The 17468-nt window shown below is 40.2% G+C and overlaps 2 protein-coding genes across 8 annotated transcripts in view; one reads left to right on the top strand and one right to left on the bottom strand.

The window, feature by feature from the left end:
• CSPP1 (centrosome and spindle pole associated protein 1) overlaps positions 1 to 12273 on the top strand; it is a 105487-nt gene extending 93214 nt beyond the window's left edge. For 2 of the 3 annotated variants that reach the window (XM_065895018.1, XM_065895019.1), the window contains 4 exons: positions 472 to 535; positions 7516 to 7625; positions 9413 to 9551; positions 11398 to 11606. In XM_065895018.1, the coding sequence (XP_065751090.1) occupies positions 472 to 535; positions 7516 to 7625; positions 9413 to 9551; positions 11398 to 11606 (522 nt within the window). Of the gene's footprint in view, positions 1 to 471; positions 536 to 7515; positions 7626 to 9412; positions 9552 to 11397 lie in introns of all 3 variants that reach the window. The other variant, XM_065895016.1, reaches the window with a different exon arrangement.
• A 1105-nt stretch (positions 12274 to 13378) lies between these two features.
• The window catches only part of ARFGEF1 (ADP ribosylation factor guanine nucleotide exchange factor 1), a 139507-nt gene continuing 135417 nt past the window's right edge, over positions 13379 to 17468 (bottom strand). For 3 of the 5 annotated variants that reach the window (XM_065895209.1, XM_065895207.1, XM_065895208.1), the window contains exons 38-39: positions 16516 to 16633; positions 14668 to 14832 (exon numbers count right to left, since the gene is read on the bottom strand). In XM_065895209.1, the coding sequence (XP_065751281.1) occupies positions 14668 to 14832; positions 16516 to 16633 (283 nt within the window). Of the gene's footprint in view, positions 14833 to 16515; positions 16634 to 17468 lie in introns of all 5 variants that reach the window. The other 2 variants (XM_065895205.1, XM_065895206.1) reach the window with 2 other exon arrangements.

Genomic DNA, 17468 nt, shown 5'->3' on the forward strand with positions numbered 1-17468 from the left:
TGTCCCTCACTATCTGTGCTATGCCTTTGTGACAGCTGCTGTCACAAGGGGCTCTCATTATCTGAGGGTATGCCTCTCCCCCCATGGGACTGTGATCCACTCCAGAACAGAAACTCTTACTCATCTTTGTATCTCCAGTTCCTAACACAGAGGAAAACAGTAAGTGCACTAAACAGATTTATTGAGAGAATGAATGAACCTCGACAATGGTTTAAAGACTTTTAAAGTGGGTTCACTGCTTCGTACTCTATTATATTTTTATCAGCAATAATGTAACTCTTAATAAAAGGTCTTTCCTGTATTTTCTGGGCGTTGGAATGTGGTGGAGGAGGGAAGCAGCCAGTTCTACCTCACCCTATCCTCTTTTGCTAATTTTGGGGAGAGTGTGGAGACTTGTGCCTTAGTACAAATTTGCTGTTTTTCCACACAGGACTAATAAAAATAGTCATTAATATATGATGTTTCTTTTAGCCCAGAGATGACACTAATGATTTCTTGAAAAATTCATTACTGGAATCTGATAGTGCTTTTATTGGTGAGTATATTTATTTTACCAACCTACTTCTTTAAATATTAAGCATTATTTATACTTAAGTGTTTTTCTCCATACTTAAAAAATCAGTACTTTACTCTTTGTTGTGCAAGATGGTAAAAAAAAGGAATATTTTTTTTTACTAATAATCATCAAATATAACTTAAAAAATTTTCAAAATCAGATACTTAATTCAAACACACAAATGAGTACAAGTAAAACTGGGGAAATTTGAATAAGATTGGAGGATTTTATCAGTATCAGTGTCTTGGGTGTGAGGCTGTTGCTCCTGCTGTACAGAATGCTACCGTTGTGGGGAATGAGGCAAACTGTACAGGGGTCTCCCTTACTGCTTACAAGTAAGTGCATGTGATCCACAGTTATCTTAATAAATATTTTAATTTCAACAAGCCATAAGAACATAACTTAGTCTTGAGAAGATATGTGAAGGTACATGTACTGTAATAGACACTTATAGTTGTGTACTCTGAACGTAAGCATTCCTGCTATCCTAGGGCCATCAGGGAATTCTCCCTTCTACATGTTAGTTTTATTTCATGTCAATTATTTTACATTTTCAAGTGATAAACGTTCCAAACTAGCCTATATTTCTTTCTCAGTTTTTTCTTTTCTAATGAGTTTTTCTTTTGCAAGGAAGTCATAGTGTGGAGAGTGAGTAAAGGTAGAGAAATCAGTAGGAAATAGGGATGGGAAGAGAGCTCATTAGACATCAGGGAAATGTGACCAGTTCCTGCTAATAATGAAGACAGTCTGGGGCACTCAAGACAGTGGCTCGGAATATTTCATTACATAGACCTTATACTAGACCAAAGATATGCAGTCTGTCTTGATTGATGGTCACCACAAGCATCCCCTAGTCATGACTGTTGCCACTGTTCTGATGAATGTGGGTAAGGCTGGTAGTGTGAATGCTTTCTTTGTTTTTTTTTTTGATAAGTCACAATCTGCCAAATACAATTTGAATAGGCCTACATCTTTTAAAGAAATTGAGAGGTGGGGGAAGTGGAGAAATGTTGGTCAAAGAGTACAAACTTTCATTTATAAGTTGGATATCTGGGTATATAATGGACAGCATGGTAACTATAGTTAATAATACTGTATTTTATACTTGAAAGTTGTTATGAGAGTAGAACTTTAATGCTCTTACCATAACAACAATAATAACAACAACAAAGTGGTAATCGTGAGGTGAAGGATGTGTAAACTAGCCTTATGTGGTAAACATTTCACAATCCTCACATTGTGCTCCTTAAACTCACACAGTATGTCAATTATATCTCAATAAAGCTAGGAAGACCCCAAATTGACTGTAATAACAATAAAAAAAGAAATTGAATCAATAATTAATAACCTTCCAAAACAGAAAACACCAGGCCCAGATGGGTTCAGTGGTGAATTCTACCAAACATTTATTGAAGACTTATACCAATTCTCTACAGCCTCTTCTAGAAGATAGAAATAGATGGAATACTCCTAACTCATTCTCTGTGGCCAGCATTACTCTAATACCCAAACCAGACAAAGACATCATAAGAAAAGAAAACTGTAGATCAGTAGCAAATCGAATCCAACAATGTATAAAGAGAATTATACACCACGACTAAGTAGGATTTATACCAGTTATGCAAAACTGGGTTACATTCAGTATAATTCATTCAAATATAATTCATTGCTTTAACAGGCTAAAAAAAAAAATCTTCATTATCATCATTATCAATAGATGCAGAAGGATTAAACGAAATCCAACACCTTATTCATGATAATTGTCAGCAAACTTAGAGGGGGACTTCCTCAACTCCCTAGAGAACATCAACAAAAAACCTACAGCTAGCATTTAGTGATGAGACAGCAACTTTTCTGCTCAGATAAGAAACAAGATGAAGATGTCCCCTCTTACCACTCCTCAACGTCATTATGGAAGTCCTAGCTAATTCAGTAAGGCAAGAAAAGGAAATAAAAGGTACACAGATTGGGAAAGGATAAATAATACTGCCTTTGTGCACAGATTGATTGTAGGAAATGTGAAAGAATCAATCCCCCCCCACCAGAAACCCCCCCCCATATTAATAAGCAGTTATAGCAAGCTTGCAGAATACCAGGTTAATACACAAGTCAATCATTTTCCTATATACCAGCAATGAACAAGTAGAATTTAAAATTTAAATGCAATATCATTTACATTAGCACCCCCCCAAAAGAAATATTTAGATGAAAATCTTACAAAACATGTACAAGATCTATATAAGGACAACTACAGAACTCTCATCAAAGAAATAAAATAACTAAATAAATGGGGAAATATTCCATGTTCATGGATTGGGAGACTCAGTATTGTGAAGATGTCAGTTCTTCCCAACTTGATCTATAGATTCAGTGCAATCCCAATAAAAATCCCAGCAAGTTATATTGTGTATATCAACGAACTGATTCTAAAGTTTATATGGAGAGGCAAAATACCCAGAATATCCAACAGAATACTGAAGAAGGAAGAACAGTCAGAGAACTGACTTTCTATAAAGTTACAGTAATCAAGACAGTGTGGTATTGGCAAAAGAACAGACAAATAGATCAGTGGAACAGAATAAATACCCTAGAAATAGACCCAAACAAGTATAGTTAACTGTTCTTTGACAAAAGAACAAAGGCAGTATAGTAGAGAAAAGATTGGATATCTACATGCAAAAAAGTGAATCTAGACACAGATGTTACACCCTTCAAAAAAATCAACTCAAAATGGACCACAGGGCTTCCCTGGTGGCGCAGTGGTTGGGGGTCCACCTGCCGATGCAGGGGACGTGGGTTCGTGCCCCAGTCCAGGAAGATCCCACATGCCATGGAGTGGCTGAGCCTGCACGTCAGGAGCCTGTGCTCCACAACAGGAGAGGCCACGATGGTGGGAGGCCCACGCACCACAAAAAAAACCAAAAAACAAAAAACAAAATGGACCACAGACCTAAAGGAATCAGGCTCCCTGACTTCAGACTATACTACAAAGCTACAGTAATCAGAACAGTATGGTACTGGCACAGAAATATAGATCAATGAAACAGGATGGAAAGCCTAGAGATAAACCCACGCACATATGGTCACCTAATCTATGACAGAGGAGGCAACAACATGTGATAGAGAAAAGACAGTCTCTTCAATAAGTGGTGGTGGGAAAACTGGACAGCTACATGTAGAAGAATGAAATTAGAACACTCCCTAACACCATACACAAAAATAAACTCAAAATGGATTAAGGACCTAAATGTTAAGACTGGACACTGTAAAACTCTTAGTGGACCGCCTGGAGGGGTGGGATAGGGAGGGTGGGAGGGAGGGAGACGCAAGAGGGAAGAGATATGGGAACGTATGTATAACTGATTCACTTTGTTATAAAGCAGAAACTAACACACCATTGTAAAGCAATTATACTCAAATAAAGATGTAAAAAATAAATAAAACTCTCAGAGGAAAACATAGGCAGAACACTCTGACATAAATCACAGCAAGATCTTTTTGCATCCACCTCCTAGAGTAATGAAAATAAAAACAAAAATAAACATAATGGGATTGAAACTTAAAAGCCTTTGCACAGCAAAGGAAACCATAAAACAAAAAGACAACCCACAGAAATGGGAGAAAATATTTGCAAACGAAGCAACCGACAAGGGATTCATCTCCAGAATATACAAACAGCTCATGCAGTTCAGTATCCAAAAAACAACCCAATCAAAAACTGGGTGGAAGATCTAAATAGACATTTCTCCAAAGAAGACATACACGTGGCTAAAAAGCACATGAAAAGATGCTCAACATACTAATGATTAGAGAAATGCAAATCAAAATTACGAGGTATCACCTCACACCAGTCAGAATGGCCGTCTTCAAAAAATCTACAATGAATGGTGGAGAGGGTGTGAAGAAAAGGGAACCCCCTCCTACACTGTTGGTGGGAATGTAAATTGGTATAGCCAATATGGAGAACAGTATGGAGGTTCCTTAAAAAACTAAAAATAGAACTACCATATGACTCAGCAGTCCCACTCCTGGGCATATACCCAGAGAAAACCATAATTCAAAAAGATACATGCACTCCAGTTTTCACTGCAGCAGTATTTACAATAGTCAGGACATGGAAGCAACCTAAATGTCCCTCAGCAGAGAAACGGATGAAGAAGATGTGGTACATATATACAGATACAGTGGAATATCACTCAGCCATAAAAAAAACACAAAATAATGCCATTTGCAGCAACGTGGATGGACCTAAAGATCATCATACTGAGTGAAGTCAGACAGAGAAAGACAAACATCATATGATATCGCTTATATGTGGAATCTCAAAAAAAAAAAAGGTACAAATGAACTTGTTTACAAACCAGAAGTAGAGTCACAGATGTAGAAAGCAAACTTTTACCAGGGGATAAGTGGGGCAGTGGGAGGGATAAATTGGGAGACTGGGATTGACATATACACACTATTATATATAAAATAGATAACTAATAACCCGCTGTACAGCACAGGGAACTCTGTAATGGGAAAAGTATGGGAAAAGAATCTAAAAAAAAAAAGTGGATATATGTATATATATAACTGACTCACTTTGCTGTATACCTGAAACTATCACAACATTGTAAATCAACCATACTCCAATAAAGATTTAAAAAAAAAAAAGGACCATAGACCTAAATGTAAAATGCAAAAACTATAAAACGCCTAGAAGATAACATTGGAGAAAACCTAGAAGGACTTGGGCATGGCAATGGCTTTTTAGATTCAATGCCAGAGCACAATCTATGAGAGAAATAATAAATAAACTGGACTTCATTAAAATTAAACTTCAGTGCTCTGCAAATGACGATATCAAGAGAATAAGACAAACCATAGGGGCTTCCCTGGTGGCGCAGTGGTTGAGAGTCCGCCTGCCGATGCAGGGGACGCGGGTTCGTGCCCTGGTCCGGGAGGATCCCATGTGCCGCGGAGCGGCTGGGCCCGTGACCCATGGCCGCTGGGCCTGCGCGTCCGGAGCCTGTGCTCTGCAACGGGAGAGGCCGCAACAGTGAGAGGCCCGCGTACCACAAAAAAAAAAAAAAAAAAGACAAACCATAGACTGGGAGAAAATATTTGCAGAAGACACATCTGACAAAGGACTCTTATCCAAAGTACACAAAGAACTCTTAAAACTCAACAAGAAAAGAAACAACCCAATTAAAAGATGGGCAAAAGATCCAGACACTTCACCACAGACAGACAGACAGATGGCAAATAAGCATATGAAAAGGTGCTCCGCATCATTTGTCATCAGGGAAATGCAAATCATGTGTCATCAGGGAAATTCAAATTAACACAAGAGACACCACTACATACCTATTAGAATGGCCATGGGACTTCCCTGATGGTCCAGTGGTTAAGAGTCTGCCTTTCAGCACAGGGGACATGGGTTTGATCCCTGGTGGGGGAACTAAGATCCCACATGCCCCAGGGTAACTAAGCCTGTCAGCTCTGGAGCCTGTGCACCACAACTAGAGAGCCCACACACCACAACTGCTGAGCCTGTGTGCCACAATGAAAGATCCTGCATGCCGCAGCTAAGACCTGACGCAGCCAAATAATTTTTTTTTTTTTTTGGCGGTACGCGGGCCTCCCACTGTTGTGGCCTCTTCCGTTGCGGAGCACAGGCTCTGGACACGCAGGCTCAGCGGCCATGGCTCATGGGCCCAGCTGCTCCGTGGCATGTGGGATCCTCCCAGACCGGGGCACGAACCCGTGTCCCCTGCATCGGCAGGCGGACTCTCAACCACTGCGCCACCAGGGAAGCCCTTAAGTTTTAATTTTTTCAAAATAAAGTTGGGGAAAAAATTCTAAATGTTTTAATATATTCAACTCCATGGTCAAATAGGCTGTTGGCCCACTTTGAATGGCTGTGATCCAAAAGAATGACAATTCCAAGTGTTGGTGAGGATGTGGGCACACTAGAACCTTCGTACAATGTGAAATGGTTCTACCTCCTCCAAATGCTAAACATAGTTACCATAACACCCAGCAATTTCACTCCTAGGAATATACCCCAAAGGGATGAAGACATGGCCACAAAAAGACACGTACATGAACATTCATAGTAACATTATTAATAATCTCCAACGAAAAACAGTTCAAATGTCCATCAACTGGTGAGTGCATAGGCAAAATGAGATATATCCATAGGGAATAGTATTACTCAGTAAAAACAACAACAAAAAAACAAACAGAAAAGAACTACAGTTGACCCTTAACAACATGGGTTTAACTACATAGGTCCACTGAATAGAGTTTTTTCAATAAATATAGTACCTGTATTTCCATTTTACAGATCTTTAAACTTAAGTGTGGGGGAAGTCTGTGTTTGATTAGAGATCACAGTATTTGGAATCTTTAGAAGTAGGGTTTGAGTCCTGCTTCAGTCCACTCTGTTTCAGCTTCCTGCCCTTGGGTGAGTCATTTATCATTTCCTTGGTTTCTGAGGCATATAGCAGTATGTGGATTTTCAACTACACAGGGGGTCGGCATCCCTAATCACCATGTTGTTCAAGGGTCAACTGTACTGATACATGGCACAACACAGATGAACCTCAAACACATGCTAAGTGACAGACACAAAATATTACATTGTATAATTCCATTTATATGGAATCTCAGGAATGGTAAATCTCCAGACTGAAGGCAGATCAGTGTTCACATGGGGTTGGCAGGTGGCAGTAGGGAGTGATTTTGCCAGTGAGCACAGGGGAACTTTTTGAGCTGATAGAAATGTTGTAAAACTTTGTAGTGATTGCGCAATTCTATAAAAATCACTGAACTATGAACATTTATAGTGGGTGAATTTTACTGTATGTTAAATAACATCTTAATAAAGCTATTAAAAGACAGTCTTGGTTTAGCTCTGAATAAAACCATGTGAAATGGTGGATGTTTAAGGCTTCTCCCCGTGTGGCCTCTAGGTGCGTATGGCGAGACATATTCTGCCATCGAGGATGACGCCCTCCCTCCGCCATCACAGCTGCCCTCTGCGAGGGAGCGCAGGAGGAACAAACTGAAAGGACTCGACTTTGTATGTATGATATGTCCTTTTCTTTTTTCGAGTTTAGGAACGAGAGGTCTGGGTTCTGACCCATGCTAAATTGGTGTAGTCCAATGAAGAGAGAACTTGCTCTGGAATAAGGTGGACATTGGTCTGAACCTAGGCTCTACCACCAAATACTGGATGACCGTGAGCAGGTTATTGGACTCAAAAGGTCATCTGAGTTACAGCGTATCTGTAACATTCCTTTTATTGCTGAGTGATATTTCATTGTATGGATATTCCACTATTGTGTATCCATTCAACAACTGATGGACATTTGGGTTCACACTTTTTCTGTTATGAACACTGCTGCTTTTAATATTTGCATACAAATTTTATGTTTTCATTTCTTTTGCTTGTGTGTATACACACACATACCTAAGAGTAGAATTGTTGGGTTACATACTAACTACGTTTAACATTTTGAGGAACTGCCAGACTCTTTGTTTTCCAAAGTGGCTGCACCGTTTTACATTCCCACCAACAGTCTATGAAGGTTCCAGTTTCTCTACAGGCTGGCCAACATTTGTTAGCGAGTGTAAAGTGATATTTCATTGTGGGTTTGATTTGTATTTTCTTGATTAATGATGTTGAACATCCTTTCTTGTGCTTCTTAGCCATTTGTCGATCTTCTTTGGAGACAGGTCTATTCAAATCCTTTGCCCATTTTCAAATCAGGTTGTCTTTTTATTGTTGAGTCCTAAGTTCTTTATAGATTCTGGATACAAGTCCTATATTAGATATATGACTTGCAGATATTTTCTTGATGGTGTCCATCGAAACACAGAAGCTTCTAATCTTGACAGAGGTACAGCTTATCAATCTTTTTTTGCTTGTGCTTTTGGTGTCGTATCTAAGAAACCATTGCCTAACCCAAGATCATGAAAGTTACTTCTGTGTTTACTTCTAAGAGCTTTATAATTTTTGCTCTAAAAGTTACATCAGTGAATCCACTTTGAGCTAATTTTTGCAAATGGTGTGAGGTATAGGGGTCCAAATTCATTATTTACATGTGGATATCATTATTCTGGTACCATTTGTTGAAAAGACTCTTCTTTCCCCTAGTGAATTTTATTGGCTTTTCTGCTTATTTCTGGACTCTTCTGTTCCATTCACCTATGTCTATCCTTATGCCAGTACTACCCTGTCTTGATTTTTTTAAAAATATATTTTATTTTTGGCTGCGTTGGATCTTCGTTGCTGCACATGGGCTTTCTCTAGTTGCAGTGAGCGGGGGCTACTCTTTGTTGCGGTGCACACGCTTCTCTTGTTGCGGAGCATGGGCTCTAGGTGCGCAGGCTTCAGCAGCTGTGGCTCACGGGTTCTAGAACGCAGGCTCATTAGTTGTGGTGCATGGGCATAGTTGCTCCGTGGCATGTGGGATCTTCCCGGACCAAGGCTCGAACCCATGTCCCCTGCATTGGCAGGCGGATTCTCAACCACTGCGCCACAAGACGGAAGCCTCCCGTCTTGATTTTATAGCTGGACTGATCCTTAGCCCCTACGTTGCAGTTTTTTTCCTTTTGTGTTTTATAATTCCCCACCTTTATCCAGTCTGGCAGCATTTATATGTTATCACAAATGCTAACCCTTCATCTAAGCCTGCATGGATAAACATCAGGAGTTAGAATATAAATGCTATAGATTTTCATTTGTTTTATTTTGTTCATCACACTATACATTTATCAAGGGCAAGAACATGTTTTGACTCACTGGTTTATTCTGAACATATTTCACATTAATGATCGTTTCTTAAGTTCTTTTCTTAATTACAGGATAACGGTCATCCTAACGTACCACCAGATGGTCTCTCTTTAAAATCTGTATCCAGTGTAAATATCGATCAACTTAGAATGAGAAACAAGGAACGAATGCGAAAACTGAATGAACTTCAGAATAAACCTGTTAATACAGGTAAATGGCCAAGTTTAATAGCCAACAGCAGATTCTGTGAGAACTCTTAAACTTGCTTCATGGAAGTTTTCACTAATGGCTGAGGGACAGAGGAAATGAGTTTTGAAAGCCTTTGAGTTGTAGGGCCTAGAACACAGTAGCTATTCAGCAAAACCAGGACGAAGGATTAATTTTGCATCAGATTCTTTCTACCAGAGGGGGTACCCTTTTTTGAGTGGATTCTAAACAGATAAGTTTCTATTAAATATATCCAGGCTTTGCTTTCAGCAGGGAAAATGTTGATTAGTATTGGCATCTCGCTTCCCTATTGAAGTGAGAGATTATCAGAAGTCAACTTTAAAACCTTGAGTTCTTTGTGTAACACATCTATTATAAATCTGTAGTACTACAAAGAAAACTTTTTACCTTTTTACTTGGGCTTCTGTACATAGATATAAACAGAAAATAGATATTTTTTGCTTTAAGTCAAAGTATAGTCTTCTCATCATGCTGGGCGTTGCCGTCTCTCACTGCTTTGGTGAACAGCAGGTTAAAGCTTATCACTGAGCACAGGCGGGCAGGACGCTTCCTGAGGCAACTAACGAGCGAGCTCCTCTGCCAGCCCTAGGCCACTAGGATAATGTGACAATATTACAGTAATAAGCCTTATTAATTAGCGTTAGCAAATAGCAGAGTGGTCTATTTGGACAATTCTCTTTATTGTGTTAAGCTACATAACAATAATTTTCTAATAGCAATTTTCTTAAGATATTTTTTAGATCCAATCTTTAATATTTGTTAATTTAAAACTATACTCAGTCTCTAGGAGTAAGCTGTCATGCATTCTGATGGTGGTAATTTCATACCAAATACCAGCAAACATGGTAAACTGACAGAGCAGTACTGTTCATATCATATCTGGAAAACTGTGGACAGTGTGAAAGGAATGCCTTCTTTTTGGCTAAAAGGCATTTTAATCTGTACTAAGAATTACCTATTCCTCAATTTCTTTTAGAACCAATAAGTTGAATTAATATTTAACAGGGATATATACTTGAGAGAAAACAGACCATTTGAAGACTCTCCTCTTTTTCAGAAGGCTTTCAACTTCTAAACTTTTTTTTTAACATTGTCCTTTCAAACAGCAGCTTTTTGGTACGATGTGGATTGATTACTCATTACATTGAGTGCATATGTCCCTTTGCTGAGGTAATCTTTCACAGACCAGGAGATGTAATTTTAAAAAGTAAATAAATAAAGAAATTGACACCACAGGACAGGAAGACAGATTTTCCTATTATTATTATCTAATAAGTAAAATACAGATATAGAAGTTGAGTGTAACCAGTTAAAAGAATGCAACATAAGAGCTATATCTCTTAATGGAGTAAACGCAACTTCTTAGATAAGGTATAAGAATGGACGTAATTTCATCCCGTCTAATGCTTTCCTGAAATGACCTTATTTCCTCAAAGCAGTGTTATATTCAATAGGCTAGGAATATTTCCAAAACCTTGCTAAATTAAAAACAAAGTTTTGCATGGCATCCCTCAGGTGACACAGAGTAAGACTGCTGACACTTCTACAGTCAACATTTGGTGCCATCTCCTTTGCTATCCTTGAATCCCTTTGGGTGCTGCTTCCAGTACCATGGAGTCACCTTGGTCAGTTGATCGTTTTTTGTTTCTGTTCCTGGGTTTGCTCTCCAACCTCTAAAAGGAGGAGGTCTGAACAAAACAGGACAGTGTAGAACACAGTACTGTGGAGAAGCACAGAGCTCTAATGGGTTAGACTCCAGGAGACTTCTGTTCACATGACCTGCCTGCCGCCCGTGTTACCTGAGTCATGTCTCTCTTGCCTCCATTAGATGATGAGAGTTCACTGGTTGACCCTGATGACATCACGAAGCACATGAGTGACGACGGATCGAACTCTGTAGCAACTGAGCCGTGGCTCCGCCCGGGCACCTCAGAAACGCTGAAACGATTCATGGCGGAGCAGCTGAGGCAGGAGCAGCAGGTTCCTGTAAGACCAGGTCCTTTCACTTGGCAGGGCCTGTCTACTGCACACGGCTAAAATGAATCTGTACTGGACCCAGTAGTGCCTTTTAAGGTGAAAAGAATGTGAAATCTGAACCTTAATGATATGTGCTACTTTTGGCCCATACTTGGCAGTTACTTATGTTCCATCTGTATATAAGGTGTATTTTTTTTCCATGATGATATATATGATGTATATATGTATATGTACATAAATAAAAGGACATGATTATTAAGTTATATAATGTAGAATTGTATAGAATTACTTTTGCACAAATTTTGCCATAAATTAGGGTGGTAATGAGCTCTTGGAATCAACTACCGTATGTGCATTATTTAAAATTCTGCTTGTCAGTAAGATAAGGTGAATAAAACACAAGTGTCTTAACAGTACTGTAAAGCCAGAATACTTTGTCATATGTACATTTGCTATTATCACTATTCAGAATAATTTTTCATTTAGTAAATATACTGGTTATAGCTGTTGCTATGTAATGAGAGAATCAAATGTGCTTATTTCCATGTCATTTATTAACTACTGATTCAGTATAAATGATGGGAGTTGTTAATGATTATATTCCCGTGAGCCATGCACTTAAGTGTCACATCTTTCTGCCTCTATTTTTGTGCCAATGAAGGCATTATGTTTGCTATTTATATGATTTAACTACTTATTGATAAAAATAAATTATTTTTATTACAAATGTCAATTTCTTATTTTAACTGGAATTGAGGTTTCTAGACAAGGTGTTCTAGAAGTTGAAGAGAGGCAGGAACACCCAGGGGTAAAGGATGGGGATTGGAATCCTTGCTGTGCCACTGTGGACCCTTGGGTGAGTTAGTTTTTCTAATCACTCCCTCCCTAAGAGGTGCCTTTAAAAAGGTAAAGACTAATTCAAATTCTTGGAAATAATTCTTAGAGTCCAGCAGTGTGACTGACCGCTAAGAACACCCCCAGGCACTGATTGCATGTTTCCACTGATGTAATTAATGGGACACAGATCAGATAGGTCTACCACAAGGGTGAAACTTCTGATATTTTGAATTTCAGCTGCGTGTAAATTGCATGCTAATGTTTATAATCGAATCATTTATTTTACTTAAAGATTTTTCTTCTTATATCTTCATCTGAAAGTAATATGAAAGCCTCCATCTCTGCTAGAGAAGAGTCCTGATATGATACCATAAAGTAACAAATCGCCAGGTCATTTGAAACACTTACCGTCAGAGGCCAGAAGGTCACGGTGGCTCCTGGCTGCAGCATCCAGCTGGGCTTGAGCAGGGCTGTGTCTTGGGGGTAATAAACGTAGTGTACTTATAAATGCTCTGTTCACAGTGACTCCTCATGATCTAAGAGATGCTACGGCAAAGACTGAACACGTCTCCTGTTTTTTAACACAAGCATCAAAATAAATAGTCTTGACATGTTCTATTTTCCTTTTCATGCTGTCATACCATCAACTTGGACTCCGAGGACACACGATGGCAGCCCTGCCTGTAAAGTGCTCCGAAGTTAACTTCAACTTTAGCTCCTTCTCTCAGGATTCAAATAGTGCAGCCTTATTCTGGGTTAATAAATACACAAAATATTAAATTATGAATAGCCTATAGTTGAGAAAGCAGGATATGGGGGAGGCCCTAATGCCAGAAGCTGGAAAGAAACTATCAGAACTAAAGAGCATCATTGAATTTACATGTAGCTGTGAATGAGAATATCCTTTCCCTGGTTGCATGGCTTTTAATTAAAAAAAAAAAAAAGTCAATGAAACATGGGGCTGTGGATTACACAGGTTTTGATTGCACTGATGAAATAATCCAAAAACTTTATTGACCTATAACCTGATTAGAATATGCCAGATGAGAATCAATATTGTACAGAAAGTTGTACAGAATTTTTTTACATAGAAAACTTTACATCTGTACCATATACATTTTATCCATCTGAAAAAATTTTCTACATCCACTGTTAATACGGAATGCTTGACAAGCTTGTCGTTTTGTTTAACCATCAGAGCACAATTCACAGTATGAACACATTTCCAGTAAATCTAACTTCCCCAAACCATGCCAGATTTGTTATTTTAATATATTCAACATTAAATTCTGTACATAGAGTAAAATCTAAATCAAGCCCCGCCACCCAAAAGAAAAGAAAAAAGGAAGTGACAGCAACCGAGAGTCATTTTGCAGTGATTCAAGTTTCGGTTCATGAAGGATCATTCTATTTTAATGGCTCATCTTTAAAAGCCCGAAGAGAAGTGTATTACAGGTGGTTATGTCAGCAGGGATATTTTCTACTTTCTTTGTTGTTGATCATGACAAGTGTCAGCCACAACAGCTTCTGGGCTTGTTAAACCCTCAAAGTAATCACCCCCTAAAAAGGGCAAAACCAAAATCCCCACAAAATAAAAAAGACAAAAAGCTCAACCCAGATGCTTAGTGCATTTGACAAAATATTATAGGTACTTAGCAAATGAATAAGAAAATAAAGAAAGAAAATAAAACAGTGCAGGAAGAACTATATAATGTTTAAGATTTTTATATTACAGACCTGCATCTCTGTACAATTTTTCACAGAAGGATGATTACCAGTATCTCAGATAGCCTGAGTGTGCAAAAATCTTCAGAATAAGAATACCATAGTTGCTTAATATCTTTTACCATGAACAATAATTTCTTCTTCTCCCCCCAACCCCCAATTATAAACATTTTATCCTTCAAAATACAGCTCTCCTGAGTTGTACTTCTTGCAGAAGTTCAAATCTTTACATCTAGAGTTCTTTGGGTAAGTTTCACTTCCACACCTGCCAGAAATATGTGGGGCTCTCCCTGCCACCGAGGACAGGGAAGGACACGTGAGCATATAAGCTGACACTGTGGGAAAAAAAGCTCGTGAACCCAACACGACAAACAATCCATCAGGTTACAAAAAGGGACTGGAGCACTGCAGGTTCGAGCTGAAGTTCTAAGCTTCTTTATCAGTAATCCTTAGACACTGCAATTCAGAGAAACCATTTTTCAGGTAGGAAACCTCAGCTCCGGGGTCCTTTTGAAGAACGGAGGGATGTAAACGCCAACAGAAAAATATTAACTTCCCATCACTGCTTGTTTGTTCCAAGTTCCTGTTCAGGTGGTTGTGATATCTGAAAAACTACTCCAATTCGCAGAAAAAATCTTCTAAGAACAGCACGAAGTTCAGGAATCAAGTCAAATTGCATAATTTCACATAAGAGAGGGTAGTAGAATGATGCGTGAGCTTTAAACTGGGGGGAAACGAATTTCTGTTAGTAGTGCTTGCACTGCAAACCACAGAACCTCAAAGTGCCTTGAGAGGCAACCCACTTGGGGGCAGTGCCCTGATGGGTGAAGACCGGAGACGCGTCTGCATAAAGCAGTGATTACTGATCATGCAATTGAAAGATTGAGAAGTGTTCAAAACTTAATACATACATTAGTCACTTGGTTATCTATCCTTATTTTGAAAAACATTTTCCATTACATTTCCTTGACAAACTTACGGCAAACGTTTAGTATTTATCATTGTTTTCCCTGGGTAATAAGCAAAAGAAGGAAGCCAAGCAAGAACCACAGCTGAGTTTTTATAAGCTATGGGGTATTGAAACTGCATCTTTTATTTGGTACATAAAATTTTAATTTTTAGGGAAAATTCTACCTAATACTGCAATACAAAATATGAGGTCTCCAGGCAAAGATTATACCTTCTGTATTTATAGTTCAACTGATACACTTTGTATTTTTGCTGTAGTTCTTTAACCTCTGAATACTAGTCGTCTGCCTATTTTCTGTCCTTTTCTGCTCTCTGCACCCCACAAGCTACAAGTAAGCAGTAATGACACACCGTGGTCAGAAAGCGAACTGTGGAATAAGGCAGATGGGTTGGAAGTCCTTCTCGGCCACTTGGCTGTTGGTGCCTTAAGTTATTTCTCCAAGCTTTACCTGGCCCACGGGTCAGAGGGACACACACGTGGACAGAGCACGCGGCTTGGGACAGCTATCTGGGGGGCACCGAGTAGCATTACATGGCCTCTACGGGGTCCCAAACATCACCATGGCCTGACGTGTCAAAATTCAGGCCGCCGGACTAGGCATTTTTAAAATCTATTCAGGGATCACAGTAACCCATTTCCATTTTAGTGGGCTGAAAGTTGCTACATGTTTTAAAGAGTGAAATGCGTATTTCTGAAAACTAAATATATATATATAATATATATATATTATACATACACACACACACACACACACACACACACACACACACACAGCTATACATTTATATTTCATCTTTATTTCTACTGGCTTAAAAGTCTTAAATGAGTTTATGGCCCATTCACTAGATGCTTTGGGTCGCATGGAACCAATCAAAATGCCAAAGGAATGGCTGAAACCTGGAGCACAGGCCTGGGGCCCAGACGCAGCCATGGTTGGGGGCGGATGGAGGGAGGGCTGGTCAGCAGGGTTTTTTTGTTTGTTTTTTTTTGTTTGTTTTTTTTCTCGGTACGCAGGCCTCTCACTCACTGCTGTGGCCTCTCCCGTTGCGGAGCACAGGCCCCGGATGCGCAGGCTCAGCAGCCATGGCTCACGGGCCAAGCCGCTCCACAGCATGTGGGATCTTCCCGGACCGGGGCACGAACCTGTGGTCCCCTGCATTGGCAGGCGGACCCTCAACCACTGCACCACCAGGGAAGCCCTGGTCAGCAGTTTTGAAAATGGGGCAGAAGAGACTTCAGGGGGCAGGATGGGAGTTGACCATGTGCGGGAACCCGTCGCTTGTCAGGGTATCTTTAGGATCCCTCCCCTACTGAACCCCTACAGAATCACTGACTGGAGAACATGGCAGGGTGAGGAAGGAGCGGGGAGCGCCAGTGAGGTGCAAGCAGCAGGGGCTGCAGCCTGGATGCCAGTGAGGCTCGGAGTGCTGTACTTACCCTATTGTCGCTGATCTTCAGGACTTTAGTTAGAAACAAAAGCAGTAAGTTAGTCCAGGCTTCCCGATGACTTTCCGATGTTAGGGTAAGGAAGTAACTCAGGGCTTCTCTGCAGACACTGGAACAGAAAAGGTTCCCTGTCACGTGTGCTCACACACCTGCTGGTATGACGTTCACAGAGAACAACTGAGACGAGGAGGGCAGTGGCTCTTAGGAACCTGCCAGATGCCTTGTGTTTACATTAACTGGAGTGTCCACATAAACATTTACACGTTTGCCAAATAAAGGTATCAGAAGAAGCCGCTGCAGCTTACCAGGAAACACAGTTTCCAAGTTTCACTGAATGCAAAGCCACCGTGCAGGAGCGCATACAGGCTTGGCATCAGGAGACCTGGGCTGAAACCTGGGGTGACCCTTCCCCTCCTGCATTGTGACCGGGACGCTTCTGGGCCTTAAGAGTCTCATCAACAAGATGGGGAAACAGAGCCCAGGTGACCGCTTGGCGTTCTAAAATGAATTTAATTGGTCTCTGAGAACATCTATTCCCCCAAGAAGACACAAAAATACAATGTAGGGGTTTCCCTGGTGGCGTAGTGGCTAAGAGTCTGCCTGCCAATGCAGGGGACACGGGTTTGAGCCCTGGTCCGGGAAGATCCCACATGCCATGGAGCAACTAAGCCCGCGATCCACAACTACTGAGCCTGCGCTCTAGAGCCCGTGAGCCACAACTACTGAAGTCCGTGCGTCTACAGCCCGAGCTCCGCAGCAGGAGAAGCCACCGCAATGAGAAGCCCGCGCACCGCAACAAAGAGTAGCCCCTGCTCCCTGCAACCAGAGAAAGCCCTCACGCAGCAGCGAAGACCCAACACAGCCAAAAATAAATAAATAAATAAAAACACAATGTAAACAGCAGTATCCCTTCTGAATGGCATGTTTCATTCTTAGTGTGAATT

Source organism: Phocoena phocoena, chromosome 17, assembly GCF_963924675.1.
Source record: "Phocoena phocoena chromosome 17, mPhoPho1.1, whole genome shotgun sequence".
NCBI classification, from domain to species: domain Eukaryota; kingdom Metazoa; phylum Chordata; class Mammalia; order Artiodactyla; family Phocoenidae; genus Phocoena; species Phocoena phocoena.